The sequence below is a fragment of the Apiospora aurea genome (genome assembly GCF_038362705.1).
Source record: "Apiospora aurea strain CBS 24483 chromosome Unknown utg000007l_segment0_segment0, whole genome shotgun sequence".
NCBI lineage: Eukaryota > Fungi > Ascomycota > Sordariomycetes > Amphisphaeriales > Apiosporaceae > Apiospora > Apiospora aurea.
In genome coordinates, this window is record NW_027117394.1 from 3,452,370 (window position 1) to 3,467,994 (window position 15,625).

Sequence of the window (15,625 nt, forward strand, 5' to 3'; positions counted from 1 at the left end):
GCTCCGGGGGCGTTCAGCGGGCAGCAGATCCAGAACCTTTTCAGCCAGGCCATGCAATCCACTGGAGCCAACGCAGGAGGAACGGGCTTCGGGTTCGGCTCCTCCCTCCATGAAGATGCGAGGAGACAGGGCTTCCAGATGGGTGCGTCTCAAGACCCGATTTCGCAGGTTTCCGTCCGTCGCCAGGACCCTACTCCTCCCCCAGTAGCCGGAGGCGCCGGCGGCGGCAACTTCGGAAACGACCTGCCGCAATTCCCCGGCATCCCTCTGGGCGTAGGTACCAGTTTTGGTGGCCCGGTCCGACCGCCATATACCAGCTTTCCCCAGGGGGAGGCAACGGGTTCGGTAGAGGCCAGCCACAAAACCCCGGCGTTCCATTCGGAAGAGGCAATAACTTTGGCGGGGGCCAACCACAAAACCCTGGCATTTCCCTGGGTAGAGGCAGCAATTTCGGTACAGGCCCTGGCGTTCCCCAGGGAACAGGCAATGGCTTCGGTACGGGCCAGCCACCAAACCCGGGCGTCCCAGGCGGAGGCAGGATTGTTGGATGGCAGTATCCAAATGATCCCAATATCCAGCCAGTATGGTCATTGGGGAGCGGGCCGGTCACGCCCTTAGTGATAAGCAACGGGCTCCCTCCAACGGCCCCTATCGCCATGCCCCCTCCAGAAAAGGATTTGTACTTTTGCTTTTTCACATCTGCCATCTATTCATCCAAACCAGTCAGGTGGCAAGATCCGCAACCCTGTCACATTGTCAGGCTGCCATGCCGCCCCGACGCGCGGTTCCAGGTGTCGCTCGAGGTCAAAGCGAACATGTGCACCCCGACGTGGGGCCAGCCCATGGCCGAGCTAGCGGGGTGCCCGAGGCAGAGCCAGAACTTCCGGGCCGGCGGGGACAGCCTCTTCAGCCAAATCCACGTCGCCGTCGTCCTGAACGAGCGGCCGGACCGCGAAGTCACGCCCGAGAGCGACCTCGGCCGCAGCCCCAGCCCCCCCGCCCGACGTGCGACCAGGCCCCTGGCCGGACCTGCTCCTGCAGACCCTGTACGCGAGGAACGAGCGCCCCAGCAAGGTCATCATATGCCCCGCCGCCAGGGCCGGCGAGCCCGCCTACATGTACATGGGCCAGCTCGCGGACCACCGGCACAGCGACTGGCGGGCGACGTACCCGAGCCTGCTGTCGCCCGAGACGGGCTTCATGGGCTCGGAGCGCGGGCTCGCCAACGCCGCGGCGCACCTGCTCGTCGTGGCCAACCAGGTCTACGCCAACCCGCAGCAGGGCGGGCAGCCGCAGCCGCAGGGCGGGGGCTTCGTCTGGATGCTCAAGCAGGAGCTCCGCAAGTGCCTGCGCTGGAGCATGTCGTCGGCGCGCGCCGACAGCCGGCCCGACGAGGACGTGGTCCTGGATGAGGGCAAGTTCGCGGCCGTCGAGGGGGAGTACCTCGCCGCGGTCCGGCCGCTGGACGATAACCGGTTCCTGGACGCGCTGGTGCAGGGTTTCCACCGGCTGCGGGACATGACGCTGCAGTACCAGACGGCGATGAATACGCAGAACAATCGTCCTGCTTAAGGTAGGCATGGGCGTGAATGGTAGGTAGGAAGCGGGGGGAGTGAGCTAGAAATGCGAATAAATAGGGGTAAGTAAAGATAGACGTATTATATGGTAAATATGTCATCTAATCAAGGAAGCTTCAGAGCGCATTTCATGGTAAATAATTTAATTCACTAGAAAAATCATCTGTCATCTACAAGTTTTGCTTTTGATTCTGTGCTGTGTACTTCAGATATATATATGATCGTGGCATATGTTTTAAAGAGTTGCTAAAATTGATCTAGCTCGCCATTTCAAGTTATACGTCTTATACGCGACGAGTCGAGAGATGACCATGAAAGTGCTGTGGTATCGTTGCGTTGTCCGCCGAGAGGTTGGACCAGAGTAATAGTGAGGCAGATGGCGTGGTGTGATTAGCCCATCCTCAAAGCTGTGGCGTACATCTTGTTCACCTGTTCACGGTAGGTCCATTTCGCGGCCTATAGAAAAAAGCATACCTGGAAGATCACTATCGCTGAAAATTCAGCACTGTAACTCGAGCTCCCACAACACAACACAATGTAACAGATGAACATGGATCTAGGAGGTCTTTCACAAAAACAATTAAACAATTACTACGCTAGCTAGCCAGTTTCTCTTAGGGCTTAGTCTTCTCTCTTCTTTCGTTTTCCTTCGATTTCGCCGTATTACTCACCGTATTCAAGCGACATAGTAAGAAAAAGATAACCCAATCCTTACCTCAACCGAGAATGTTAGAAAATGAGTCTCTAACTGTTCCCCTATTAGACCTATAGATCCCTCTACTCGTAGATGGGGAAAGAAGGCGGCGCGCAAGGGGACGCGAGCTCGTCATCATCCTGAAACTGAAGACCGCGCTCCCACTGGGCGACCGAATCCGCGAGCGCGAGGCTCTGCCTATCCATCTCCAGGATCCTCTGCAGCGCCTGCTCTCGTGTGCTGCACGGGGGCGCAGGCCTCTCGCTCTTGCAACGCTGGTGGTGCTTGGAAGTCGGCAACGCGGTGGGCTTGTCGTTACAGGCACCGATGGCGCCAGGGGCCTCGATGCGAAGACCGTCCTTGCCCCGCCTACCGGCGATCGTGCCGCTGGGGCTGGGTCCCTTGTCGCCAAACTCCTCGTCATAGGGGCTCTTGGACGCGAGGTCCTTGTACTCGGTCGGAGCGGGAATGAGGGCGGGCCGGCGGGGGTTCAGGGGCGCCGGCCAGCAAGAGACGTCGTCCACATCCATGTCGCAGTTGAAGTCGTGGGGGAAGTCGGTAGAGTTGCGGTCATAGTTGGATGCGTCATCGGAAACAGCACAGTCGAAGTCGCTAGCAGTAGGACTGGCAGCGGGGGCATCGGCGAACATGGCGAAGGCCTCCTTCAACTGCCTGTCGTCGGCGACGCCCTTGGCTTTGTTCGACTCGAAGATCTCGTGCACCTTGGCCATTCTCGCGGGAGAAACCATGTTGGCGCCGGTGGTGTAAGGGTTGGATGAAGAAGCCATCTTTCTTTGTTTGGATATGGTAAGAGTTCAAGATAGAAGAACAGCAAGTATACTTGGAACTTATGGTTGGAGATGTCGAAGTCTTCGATGTTCTCTTGAGTTTTCAAGTCTCAATAAATCACAAGTATAATGCTGTGCTGGACTTACCTTTTGACTTACCTTTCCAGTGGTGATGACTGTAGTGGGTGAAGAAGAGGAGTTACGTTCCGGTATGGGCACTCAGGTCGGTTTATATGGGCAGTGACATAGATACGAAAGTCTACAATGTCAAAGATATCTTTGATACCGAGCTTTGTTGGGGATGTAGCATAATCGCTTTATCGTCAGGCCTGCTTCTTTTGCTACAATGCCATTGACATTTGTTCGCTGAGCACGTTGGCTTTCCTTTCGCTTTCGGATCAGCAACAAAGAAACAACCAGTCTTTCTGTGGCCTGTTAATCTTGTTTATCTAGACCTTTCCCCACTCCAGCAGCATCAAGTCGCTCTCCGCCTTCTCGACCAGCCGCTTCAAAATCACCACCAACGACCGCTGCATGTACACGCGCTCGAGCGTCTCCTCATCGAGTCCCTTGAGCCGGTTCTCGATGACCTGCGCCAGCGCCAGCTCCTCGTCCCCCGAATCGTCGGGATGGATCTCCATGATGTACTTGCCGATCTCCTCGCGCGCGGCATCCTGCGCTATCTTGTGCAGCTCCTCGGTGGCCTCTTGCACGGCCTTGTCGACGACTTGGGGGATTTCGGCGCGGAATTGGGAGTCGATGAGGCCGGCTACGGCCGATAAGAGCTTGCCCTCAAATTCCGGCGTGTGGATCATGCAAGGGCAGGGTTCCTGCTCGCCGTCTGTTTCGGACTCCGTGTCTTTCTGTGACTGCTTTTCGAATAGCCAGCTCTCTGTGTCTACCTGGTCAGGGTCGCTTTCGGCCTCCCGAAACTCGGCCACTGTTGGCAAGACCTCCTTCTCGCGTGCCGAGTTCTCCTCGACTTCACTTCCGAAATCTGACTTGTCACAGTCAGATTTCTCCTCGTGGTGCCTGATGTACACCATAGACTCGTCGCTGCTCATGTAGGCTTGCGGAATCGTATCGTTCGCATAGGAAGGATTGGCAAATGGCTTTTCGTTTGTGAAGTACCGAGTATAGCGGGAAAAACGGGAACCTTTATCTTGATTCATCTTGGTACGTTTCCGCGAAGTGGGATTTCGATTTTTTTCCTCGGTGTAGCTTGAAGAGTTAAGTGTGAGATAGACAGACAGGCCTTCCTCTACAGTAAAAAAAAAAAAAAAAAAATACTCGCTCTTCAACTCGGGGCCATGAGTCACTAAGGAATGGTTCCTTTCCCCATAATGAGTAAGATATAGTCACTAATACCGTTTCCATATTCATTTCCACTCAATGTGCATGCAAGTTTCATAAACATGCATAGCACTCACGCGGAACAGTCAACATCGCGAAGGCCTACCGTAGTCGGTGTCGACCAATACGAAGGATTGTAAAGAGAAACTTCGGTATTCGTCTCCGATATCTATGTTACTCACGTCGTTCCAACGCCCTCTACCAAAGCCCTCGGTCAAAGCTCGGGCATGCGCATCCGGATCTCTGACCGCGCGGCGCAGACTCAACGAGAGGTCATCAAGCTCCCCGCCCTGTACGACGTTCTCGACAAAGTTGGAAATACCCAAACGGGATAGCTCAAGGGCATCGGTGAATTCCATAAAGATTTCAAAGTCCGTGGCCCTGTCTTCTGCGTCATTGGACATGACGACACACGAATTCCCTCCGCGTCTCGTGAGTTTAATTTGACCTTGAGCCAGCGAGCTCCGTACCATGTCCGCGAACCACGTGCCTCGAGGTGGGCTGGCACCGGGCTCCCAGACACCAATAATGGTCTGCGGGTAGTCCTGCAGGAGGTGGTAACCATGATCGTCACTGTAGTCGTGGAGCCCGAACGCCGCGCTCGGTTCGCCGGTCGCCGCCGCCGCCTCGGAGCGGCGGCGGCAGAGCTTTCGGTACCTCTCGTAGGGCAGCACCAAGCTGTGGAACCCAAGTGTGCTCAGCGACTCTGCCCGTCTCCCACGGGCGCAGAGCACGGCTAGGCCCACCACCAACTTGCCTAGTTTTGGGTCGTCTAGGCGGTTTACATCGAGCTTGTTCGATGAGTCTTCAATTTCGGCGTCCAGGTGATTCATGCCCAGGAGCCGGCATTTGCGTAGGAGGCGCCGAGGCACGCTAGCCCATGATGTCGAGGCTTCAATGAAGACCTCGAGTGCTTCCTCTTTGGTAAGTTGATGAAATTCGGCCTGGACATTCTCCGGCATGTTCGTTTTATTCGAATTATTTGCATTCTCCGTTACGTCAGGTGGTGCAGTTTTCCTTCTGCCGATCCATGAAAGCGGTCTGTGTTGGAACCGTTTCCTGAGCGTCGAGGGCATTTTGTGTACTGAGTTTTACTTGCGGGTATACACGCTTATATTGCCATCTCATGGGTTACGTGATGTTTTTAAACGCTGGAATCTGACAGGCTGACCCAATCATTTTGATGTCAGCCAAGAGCAATGCTTCATTTTGATACCCTTAGCAATGCGATGGTAATTAAGAAGGCTGCAAAGTTGAGCCGCTCGCCACATCCTTAGCAGAATTAACGGTGAAACATGGCATTCCATCCATTCCCAAGCGAAACATGGTCACCACGGTTACGAGTCGAGAGGTGGGACTTGACATCACAAAATACGTAAACATGGGAAGCGTTTGTGTATTCAGCTGGTATCCATGTCGGGCTGGAGAATTATACGACACCTCATTCGCTGGCAGCTTCGAGCGCGGGAGAAAAACCCTACCCCCTATTAGGAGGGGAGGGAAAACCCACACACCCCTGATCTACCATGTCCGCTTGTGCTCATCCCTTAGTCGCACTCCAGTCTGCCATTGATGTCTTGGCACTCTGAGGTTGACGGTATTTGTTAGCCAATGCTGACTCTTATATTGGACGTGACGAAAAGGCAACAGAACATAGCCGAGTACTTACTGCCACTAATGGTAGGGGAACCGTTGGTGCCGTCCTTCCTATACTTGCAGCTCGATCCGGCCTTGTGGCTGCAGTTGTTGGGACAGTTGCAGGCGGTGTCTACCATTGCAACGCGTTAGCACACATATACTTCTCTCAAGTTAAGTGAGTGTCACAAGCGGGGTCCAACTTACACTTGTCCGTGGCAATGAGGGCCGCTCTAGCGTCCAGGTCGGAACCAATATCAAGCGCAGCACCCATGGTCTGGGCGGCGAAGAGCAGTGCAGCGGCTGAGGCGAGGGCGGCTCGGAACAACATCTTGGTTTGTGTTAAGCAATGATTGGTTCTATGAGTGAGGGGATGGATGTTCGAAGTTATCAGGCGGATTGATACCCAATGTTGTGATGAGATATAGAGATTGCGACATTCAAAGAGGGCCAAGACAGCCTCTTTTATATCTCGAGAGTACCAAGAACCAGGCTCCAACGGAGACAGATGAAGAGGACATGATCGACATGAGTCCTGCATGGTGAAGCTCCGTGTTCTCTACGTACTGAAGATACCCCAAATGTAGATGATCTTCATGATCATCGATACATTGACACCGCATGTCGAAAGTGAATTATCACATCCTACAATGGTACCAACACGGTATCATGTAGACAATGTTCAACGATGGAGTTGTGCTTTGGAACAGAGAAGCCTCACTGCAGGATACCATGAAGCGAACTCCCTGTCTCGCCAAAAACGACAGATGATCTGACGATCTGCGCTTTTTCAGTACAAGCATGTAGACGAAAGCGGCATATGCGAAGCAAAGCGGCTCGTATGGTGTTCCATTCCGCCCGAATGCCTACATGATCGATGTTGATTTACAGTATTGTGGTACATAATATTTGCGGATCATGACAAGCACATTAACGTATCTATACTTACAGTTATTCTGCTCACTCAGTTCATGCTTCTTTTTTTAAAAAAATCGCCAGGCCTAGAACTGATTCACATCGTGCGACTCCCCGCACTTCTGGAATGTTTAGGAGCCAGAAGGAAGGGAGTGAGTGAGGGATGCCCGTAAAATAAGTGAGTGGCTTGATATTGCGGACTAGCAATGCTGCACCCGTTCCCAGAATATCACAAGCGGTTACCAAGCTCAGACATCTTCTTGTTCATTCATATTCCGTGGCGGACAGTGCTTACTGGTGGTGTTGGATGTCTCAGGGGCCCGCAGCTGGCCTCGTTGGGGAGGCAGTATTCTTTGGACGCTACCGAGGCCACTTACGTTTGGCCATTTCTCGTGGACTGATTGCATTTCATAAATGGATGGTTTATACTCATCGGAATGGCCGCGTAATTCAATATTGGCACCTGATAATCCGAACTAAGCCCAGAGGCTACACATGGTAACTCAACCCATCTCCTATTACTCGGATCTTCGTCGACCCCAATCGCTAGGTAGACACGGGAGCAATGCGCTGATCTGGGGTCCAGGCCGGTCTGTCGAGGTATAACAGGCTGGAGGGCGCATCCAATCAGAGAGACCCGGATGTAGGTTCCTTGCAGCCCAGGTTGTACCACCTATTACGTATCTACGTACACTCAGCCCAAAGAACGGCCTGAAGTATGTTATGATAATGTTACGTAAAATTATACCTCAAAGAAAGCGATTGACACAGAGGCAGGATTACTGAGATGATCCTGTTATCTGAAGATTGTGGGAAGAGATCCGAGTCACATTGCTGTGGCGGTCTGTCCAGATCGCCTCATACGAAGAGGCGGTTGCAACGTTAGCCCAGGGCGCGCACCAAATTTTGCTTTAGGGGCACCTTTCAGGCTCCAGAGCGTCCTGAGGTAACCACTGCCCAAGCGCTACCTCTTTCTCTCCAAGTCCTTCCAAGCGCACCGAAATTCAGATTCTTACTTCCTTTTATCCAACATTCTTTCTACGGTAAACCATCGGTCGGAATCTGCCTACATTTGCCAGTTGCGGGACATGAACATTCCATGATACTGATTGATTGCGATTGATCAAAGGCAGACACCCACCTGAGCGCATCCCGGTACTCGAACAGCAAGTGCAGCCAGCTGAGCCTGGCCCCTTGCTGAGCAGCGCCGACATAGTTCTCATGGTATTCATTGGCCAGCCACCTCGAGAAGTCCTCAGATCTCAGCATGAAGCCCCTGCCAATGGCGTGTTTCGGATGCTCACCGACATTTCTTGCTATTTGAAGCTGTGTCTGTCGGCTGGCTTTGCCCTTTCTTTTTCTTCCTCGACCCCCCACCCGCCTTCGCTGCTCGTACAGAAGGCTGTACGACATAGGATCAGGCTGGCTCGGAACCGAGCTGCATTTTGCACTTTCCATTTGCCATAAGCTTACCCCATACAGCTGAAGTCTACTACTAATACGACCCCCTACTCTCGTTCCAGCCAAACGGCTAGATGCGCCTCATGCAGCCTAGCACTATCTACATTGCGACATAGTCAAACATGTATCCAATTAGAAGTTCAGGCGTTGCCACACCGGCTGGGACGGTGGACGGGATAATGTCTTTGGTGGTGTGGGTGTCAATCTCACGTTTCCGACGGTAGCCTCGGGTCATATCTCCTCTCGCAATGTGTCGCCTCCGACGTATTCGGGGATCCGTGGACCCCCTTGATCGCTCCTCCGCCGCTCCTTTACCCCTTCCAGGGGCTGAGGATGGGGCTGCTCCTTCACTCCTAAGTCCTTAGGTCTCCCCATGTTAGTAGGGACAGATCGAATATTCGCCTTTGGCCCATGTGAACTGGCCAGTTGCCTTGTCATAACTTTACCCTCAATGGACCACGGCACCTAAACGGACCACAGCACATTGGGGCATATACATTGACCAGCACATCTAGCGATGTCCCCATCGACCAAATCACCTACGATACAGTGGGATGGTAATGTATACGGACTCACAGTCATTGGGCAGGGCGGAACTGCCATTGTCTTCTCCATCGACGAAGAAACGGCAATAAAGGTCCCTATACCTTCGCCATTCGGTCTCCAGGCCATTGCACAAGAGCGCGAGATATACCGACTCTTCAAGGAACAATCGAAATCTGCGTACGTGATCGATTGCATCGATCCGAAACATGACTCCGGAGTCCTCCTGGAGAAATGCGTTGGGTCCGTTCGGGGGCGCTTGCGACAGATGCGCCAAGGAGAGAACGGCTATCCAAAAATCTACAGCGACGACGCTCTTGCCATAGCAGGCCGCTGGGCCTACCAGGCCGCGCAGGGTCTTGCGTATATCCATAGTCATGGCGTTATACAGGCAGACGGTTCGTGGACCCTCTCCTATATCATCTAGTTCTCCTGACTCAAAGATGCCAAAGTCGGTTGCCACAACATGCTGCTCGACAAACATGATAACCTCAAACTCGCCGACTTCTCCGGCTCGAGTATTGAGCACACAGTCTACCGAGCCCTCGTCACATACGACCTCCGAAGCCGCCTGTCGAACTTCGACGAGCCCGACAAGGCCTCCGACCTCTTTGCACTGGGCTCAGCCATCTACGAGATGGCCACCGGGAGCCTCCCCTACCCCAACATGTCGCCGAGGCAAGTACAACAAAGGCTCTTCAGGAAGATCTTTCCGAGTCTTGAAGACCTGGAGCAGCGCGTTCCCGAAATAGCCGCGGCCATCCGTGGCTGCTGGAACGTGAAGACGCCAAAGGGGTTCACTTCCGCCGAGGAAGTTGTATCCGTGCTACAAGTACGTTACAAAACTTCAAATCATCAGATTGGTGAGCAAGACAACGTTACAGCAAAGGCTTCCAAGCCACACAAGAAGGACAAGTCAGTGGGGTTACGTGCCATGCCCTCCACGAAAAGCAGGAGTAGTAAAGGGAAGAAGTATCATCTCAATAAGGGACAGCACGGCAAGAAACCTTCGAAGGATTGTTGGCAGAAACGGGTCTTGTCTATATGTAGCTTTCTCCCATTTAGCAAAACATGAGGCAATCACCGTTCCTTTCTGTCCTGTCATCTACTATCATCATCATTTGAACCCCATCTTTGGTCAAAGAATGGCGCAGCATTCGTTTTTCAGCTGCTTTGTGAAGGTCAATCGAGATTGCTCTGTTCCATGATTGTGTGTAAGATGCATCATTGCCTTACCTTCTCATGCTCCCCGCGATGTCGACGTTCATCATCATGTCTCCGTCCTCTCCGCGGATGCCTAACGACGGTCCCCGGTTCTCGAGTGACTCCTGTGACTCTCCCTTGCCGCCCATGGTTGTCGTGGCTTCTTCGTCCTACCCCCTGTCGGGGCGGTCCTGCGGTAGGGTTCCTCGCTTGACCATGTGGTCTCGGGTCTTCCTGGCGCCACTTCCCCTCTACGAAGCGATGAGGGTCAGTGGTATTTCACTGGAAGGAGTCGTCGTATAGGCGGTGAAGGGCCACTTACCGGGCGTCTTCCCTGGTTGCCGCGTGGCGGCCCGAGGTTTCCATTGTCTTGGACTTGAGGATTCGCTGGCGCAGCCTCTTCAGTGGTAGGGCCCCTCCATGGTTCCTAACACGCCAAGTCAGTTAGCTACCAATTACATTGAGTTACATTCAGTTTTACCAAGACCAACCACTAGTTTCGTATCCAATGCCTCATTCGTCGCTCTCTCGATAGCCTCACAGACAGGACAGGGCGTATTAGCTGGTGTGCGGAGTTCGTCAGGCTCCTGATCCGGGTCATAGCCAGACATGGGCGTGAGACCTGGACAGTGCCGTTTGTCCTGAGCACCAGCCAAGTCATTGTTGGCCTGGGCCTCGGCGCATTGCAGGATGAAGGTCTCCTTGATAATGTGTGGCTGCTTGGGCCCTTCCACGACCGGCTCGGCCTGAGGTTCCTGTTCCGCCTGGGGTTCTCGCTGCGCCTGACGTTCTGGCATCTCCACTGGTCCGCCATTGGTTCTGCCGCCTCTGCTTGCGAAAAGGCTGCCAATGCCCATATTCAAGAAGCGGCTGGGTGGTGCCGACGGGCCTGCACCAGGTTCCCGGACTGGTTCGGGCTGGGGCACATCCTCTGCGGGTGCCTGATCCTGTCCTGGCTCGTCATTTCGGTCGGGCTCCAGGTCTATCAACTTGCATCGATGGTAGAAATGGAACTGGACTCTGTATCGACACATGGCCTAGACTTGGCCCACAGACTAGGGGTGATTGGAGTTGATGAGACTTGCTGGGTCTGGGAAAGGCTTCAAGGCTCAATGACCATCGAGCGGTGTAGAGCGGATTGGGAATTAAGTACTTCATAACGAGAGGCTGCAATACATAAATGCCATGCAGACTAGAGTTGATGAGGCTCTGCTCTCGCCCGTCTACGATATTAGAAACTGCCTCTTGGGCACTACTCCAAATCTTCATCGGAAGCCTGCAGGTTCTCTGAGTGTATGCATTGCGCCTTCCCAAGCATCTCTGCGAGAGAACATGGACTTTCTCGTTTTCTCTGCAGTAACGAGATTATGGCAACCACCAAACTTGCCGTGGGCACCCCGAAACGAGGTGTGGCCGGCTTAGTAGAGCTACACTCACTCTCACCCAGACCAGCTTCGTGGGGGTCGTGTCATCCGGCATTTGAGCTGGCCAATAGGGCCGGCGGTGTATATCGGGAAATCGCCAACCCACGGAGTAGCAGGGTACGATAACGCTACAGGGGGCGTGTTTCTTTGCCTTTACAGCCGCAATCTTACCATGCCCATCGTCGAAAGATCCCGACTATCCGGGAGCTGTTAATGCACGTCATCGTAACACCACCCTTGGCCCCGGAAACTCGAGAGCCTTACACCTAAGAGTAGCTCAAGCTGCCTGCATCTCTTTGGCCGAGGCGAGCGTGATATCACCTATCACCGAAGCGGAAGCCGCGTCGTGGCTGAAATTCGGTGAGAGCTGCCCCCCCTCCACGCCGATGACAAACTTGTGCAGAAACGTGAAGCCTACTGTACTTGCTCAATCCACCATGAGAGACCTTATGTCTGAAGCTGGCAAGACCAAAGGGAGGGAAGCTTCTACAACGTGATATCTGATATATCCAAGTTGAAAATATTGACGGACTCGAAGGTACACAATTTGGCGGCAAGTCTTGGGCCAGATATATATAATCCTTTGTCACAATGTGACTAGGCAAACATGTCCAAACAATCGCTTCTCTCCAGTCGTCACTTTTCAGACCGCAGACTTCCACCTAACAACGTAAACAATTTCATATATAAGATTACGCTACGTAAGGCAAGGCGACAAATATATGCGAAGTTCCAACACGGATACAACGGTAGTCAGGCACGGCCCCGGTTTTCGTCGTGCGATCGAGTGCCGGCGAACTCCACCCTCCTCCACAATCCGGAGTGGACGCTAGCCGATCTATACTATTACCCACAGAACCTTATTATGTGTGGGGTATACGATGAAGATCCATGATGGCCGTCGTTGCAGCACTAAACAGTTCGACCGAGTTGCCCGTAGCTAGTGTTGTTTTCGGCTCGGAATCGAGCCAAGCTTTGCCAAGGAGGAGGCATCGTTTCTCAAGTAAAAGAGAATGCAGCCTCCGTATTTGAATCTCAATGTTTACCACTGGATCAAGTGTCTTGAGTCAGTCTTCAGCTTCTCACGTCAACCTGAGTAACTCGTCATTGGGACTTCACGATGATCCTCTCAGCTCGAGCACTCCTGGCCCTCGTGCCATTGCTGCACCTCAGCAACGCCGCCCCTGCCGCCATCGCCAGCAACGTCACCACGACGGTGCGGTCCTACAACAACCCCATCCTGCCCGGATGGCACTCTGACCCCAGCTGCGTCTTCGTCGCCGAGGGCCCCTACAACAACACCGCCTTCTGCACGACCTCGACCTTCATGGCCTTCCCCGGCAACCCGCTCTACGACAGCCGGGACCTGACGACCTGGAAGCTCGCGAGCCACAGCTCAACCGCGCGGCCCAGCTCCCCGAGATCCGCACCGCCACGAACCAGCAGTTCGCCGGCATGTTCGCCAACACGCTGCGGCACCACGGGGGCGCCTTCTACCTCATCTCGGCCTGGATCAACACGGCCGTCGAGCTGCCGCGCTTCGTCCTCTTCACGACGACGGACCCCTACGACGACGCGGCCTGGTCCGACGGGCGGTTTGTGGAGACGCCCACCCGGACCATCGACCCGGACATCTTCTTTGACGACGACGGCTCCGTCGTCATGGCGTCGTCGGGCAATCCCATCATCGCGCGCCACCTCGACGTCACCACGGGCAAGACGAGCGAGGCCTGGGCCCTCTGGAATGGCACCGGCAGCGGCAGCACCGAGGGCCCGCACCTGTACCGCAAGGACGGGTGGTACTATCTGTTGGTGGCCGAGGGCGGCACGCAGCTGGGCCACAGCGCGACGTGGAAGCCGTGCCCGAGCAACCCGTTCGTGTCCAACAGCGGGGCCGACTCTTATTTCCAGACGGTCGGGCACGCTGACCTCTTCCAGGATGGCGCGGGGTATTGGTGGGGCATCGCGCTGTCCACGCGTGGCGGGCCGGAGCTGTACAACGACTTGATCTTCCCCATGGGACGCGAGACGGTACTTTACCCAGTTTCCTGGCCTGAGGGGGAGTGGCCTATTGCGGAACAGGTCCGTGGCACCATGAGCGGACCTCTGCCCGCCAGCGTCGGAGCCGTCACCGAGGGCGTAGGTCCCGTAATTAGTCGGCGAACCCGACACCGTCGACTTCGCGCCGGGCACCTCGATCCCGCATAACTGGATCTACTGGCGCACCCCCTTCGACCCCAACACCTTTTCCATCTCCGACGAAGACCACCCCAACACCCTGCGCATCACCGCCTCGCGCGCCAACCTCACCGCCGACGCCGCCTTCAACGCCAGCCTTTCCATCTCCGACGAAGACCACCCCAACACCCTGCGCATCACCGCCTCGCGCGCCAACCTCACCGCCGACGCCGCCTTCAACGCCAGCCTCGAGGGCCTCGGCGCCGTCTTCCGCCGCCAGGAGCACAGCTACTTCAACTTCAGCGTGAACCTGCACGTGCCCCCAAACGGCGCCGAACGCGCCGAGGCTGACGAGCTCGGCGTCTCCAACTTCTTGAACCAGGACCAGCACGTCGGCATTGGGGTGGTCTATTTACCCCCGCAAGGAAGCAATGGAACTTCCAAGCGAGCCGCGACGGGTCTGGAGCCGTACTTCCGCGTGCGGGCGGACTCGGTCCGGTACGCGCCGGTGCCCGAGCCCGTCATCGCGCCGGTACCGAGTGCATGGCTGCAGGATGGTGACGCGGTCGTCCGGCTTCGGATCTCGCCGCGGAATGAAAGCCACTACGAGGTGTTTGCGAGCCAGGGTGGCGGTGATGATGATGGAGAACCTATGCCGTTGGCTATCTACACCACGGCCCTCCTCTCGGGAGACGGCGCGGGGACCGGCGGTCTCTTGGGAGCCTACGCGACGACCAATGGCGGCAACCAGACATTTGACGCGTACTTTGGCAGGCGGCGGTACGAGCCCGTGGGACAGATCATTGATTATGGTGTCATTGTGCCAGCTAATGGGACAGCACCTGCCGAATAATCAAATTCCGAATGCATACACGCAAATAGTAATCCAATGCAAGACTTTTCTGACATGCTTTTGACCATGTGCCACAGTGACTACATACGGTAATCCGCCACCCTTTTCTGAGCCGAGCGCACTCTACGCTGTCACTGATGCCCGATACGCCGTTCCATCAACATCAGATCATCCCGCAGGCCTTGAACACGGCAGCGCCTCAGTTCCTCAGACCCTCGGATCCCGATCACGTTTTACCCGTAGCCGCACACGCCCAAGTCGTCCGCGTCGACGCCACCACCGCCGTCGAAACCGTATAGTGCCCCCCGTGCGGGCAGCGCGGCGCGTAGTACGTCGCCGAGAGCGGCGCGAGGGTGCCCACGGCGCACGCGCCGCAGTCGGCCGTGCTCGTGACCGTCGTGGACGTGGTCCAGGTCGTGCGCCCGCAGACGTGGGAGTGGAAGCGCGTCGAGAGCACGGGCGTGCACGCGCCCGCCGCCGTGTCCGTCAGGACCGAGACCGAGCCCTCGGGCCAGGCCGGGTCGCAGAAGGGGTCCGGGGCGCAGGGGTCGGGGGCGGCGGTAGTGCGGGCTTGCAGTTCCGGGGCGATGATTGCGGCGAGGGCGGTTGGGCTTAGGGACAGGCCGAGGACCGCTATTGAATTGAATAGATGCATCGTTGTCGCTTTTAGGCTTTGAAGTATCGGGGCGATGATGTTTCAAATCGCATTCAGGCTGTGATGCCGAACGAAAGTCTCGAATGATAAAACACAGGTCGGGTGTTTGAGACAACAACGCCTTCGGTAATTAAATGCTTGCGAATTGCGATGCGGAATTTATAGGTCTGCATCATCACTTTGCTTATTCCATCATTCTTGCCTGGCCCTGCCTCAGGCTAGCTGGCCAGCGGCGTCGTCACGCCTCATTGACCGTTCGATTGATCGGCACGCGCGGCGCTGCAGGATACGAGCCCAGAGACCAACCCGCGTCCTTTTAGCCTAAGCAAGTGCATACTTATATATG

At 55.3% G+C, this 15,625-nt stretch overlaps 9 protein-coding genes across 9 annotated transcripts; 3 read left to right on the plus strand and 6 right to left on the minus strand.

The window, feature by feature from the left end:
- Positions 1-851: 851 nt before the first annotated feature.
- Positions 852-1,581, minus strand: PG986_011348 (uncharacterized protein; the record flags this gene model as incomplete). Its single annotated transcript, XM_066847570.1, has 2 exons — positions 852-932; positions 1,030-1,581. The coding sequence occupies 2 exons, from the start codon at positions 1,579-1,581 to the stop codon at positions 852-854; spliced, it is 633 nt and encodes a 210-aa protein (XP_066697061.1).
- Positions 1,582-2,354: 773 nt separating this feature from the next.
- Positions 2,355-3,059, minus strand: PG986_011349 (uncharacterized protein; the record flags this gene model as incomplete). Its single annotated transcript, XM_066847571.1, has 1 exon — positions 2,355-3,059. The coding sequence occupies one exon, from the start codon at positions 3,057-3,059 to the stop codon at positions 2,355-2,357; it is 705 nt and encodes a 234-aa protein (XP_066697062.1).
- Positions 3,060-3,508: 449 nt separating this feature from the next.
- On the minus strand, positions 3,509-4,123 carry PG986_011350 (uncharacterized protein; the record flags this gene model as incomplete). The annotated part of the gene is made up of 1 exon (XM_066847572.1): positions 3,509-4,123. The coding sequence occupies one exon, from the start codon at positions 4,121-4,123 to the stop codon at positions 3,509-3,511; it is 615 nt and encodes a 204-aa protein (XP_066697063.1).
- A 516-nt stretch (positions 4,124-4,639) lies between these two features.
- Positions 4,640-5,152, plus strand: PG986_011351 (uncharacterized protein; the record flags this gene model as incomplete). Its single annotated transcript, XM_066847573.1, has 2 exons — positions 4,640-4,711; positions 4,754-5,152. 2 exons carry the CDS (start codon positions 4,640-4,642, stop codon positions 5,150-5,152), a joined length of 471 nt encoding a protein of 156 aa, XP_066697064.1.
- An 807-nt stretch (positions 5,153-5,959) lies between these two features.
- On the minus strand, positions 5,960-6,378 carry PG986_011352 (uncharacterized protein; the record flags this gene model as incomplete). The annotated part of the gene is made up of 3 exons (XM_066847574.1): positions 5,960-5,997; positions 6,082-6,180; positions 6,255-6,378. 3 exons carry the CDS (start codon positions 6,376-6,378, stop codon positions 5,960-5,962), a joined length of 261 nt encoding a protein of 86 aa, XP_066697065.1.
- Positions 6,379-8,940: 2,562 nt separating this feature from the next.
- PG986_011353 (uncharacterized protein) lies at positions 8,941-10,041 on the plus strand (the record flags this gene model as incomplete). The annotated part of the gene is made up of 3 exons (XM_066847575.1): positions 8,941-9,364; positions 9,410-9,881; positions 10,032-10,041. 3 exons carry the CDS (start codon positions 8,941-8,943, stop codon positions 10,039-10,041), a joined length of 906 nt encoding a protein of 301 aa, XP_066697066.1.
- A 157-nt stretch (positions 10,042-10,198) lies between these two features.
- Positions 10,199-11,203, minus strand: PG986_011354 (uncharacterized protein; the record flags this gene model as incomplete). Its single annotated transcript, XM_066847576.1, has 3 exons — positions 10,199-10,339; positions 10,492-10,596; positions 10,661-11,203. 3 exons carry the CDS (start codon positions 11,201-11,203, stop codon positions 10,199-10,201), a joined length of 789 nt encoding a protein of 262 aa, XP_066697067.1.
- A 1,510-nt stretch (positions 11,204-12,713) lies between these two features.
- Positions 12,714-14,624, plus strand: PG986_011355 (uncharacterized protein; the record flags this gene model as incomplete). Its single annotated transcript, XM_066847577.1, has 3 exons — positions 12,714-12,977; positions 13,007-13,679; positions 13,750-14,624. The coding sequence occupies 3 exons, from the start codon at positions 12,714-12,716 to the stop codon at positions 14,622-14,624; spliced, it is 1,812 nt and encodes a 603-aa protein (XP_066697068.1).
- A 226-nt stretch (positions 14,625-14,850) lies between these two features.
- Positions 14,851-15,279, minus strand: PG986_011356 (uncharacterized protein; the record flags this gene model as incomplete). The annotated part of the gene is made up of 1 exon (XM_066847578.1): positions 14,851-15,279. One exon carries the CDS (start codon positions 15,277-15,279, stop codon positions 14,851-14,853), a length of 429 nt encoding a protein of 142 aa, XP_066697069.1.
- Positions 15,280-15,625: the final 346 nt, after the last annotated feature.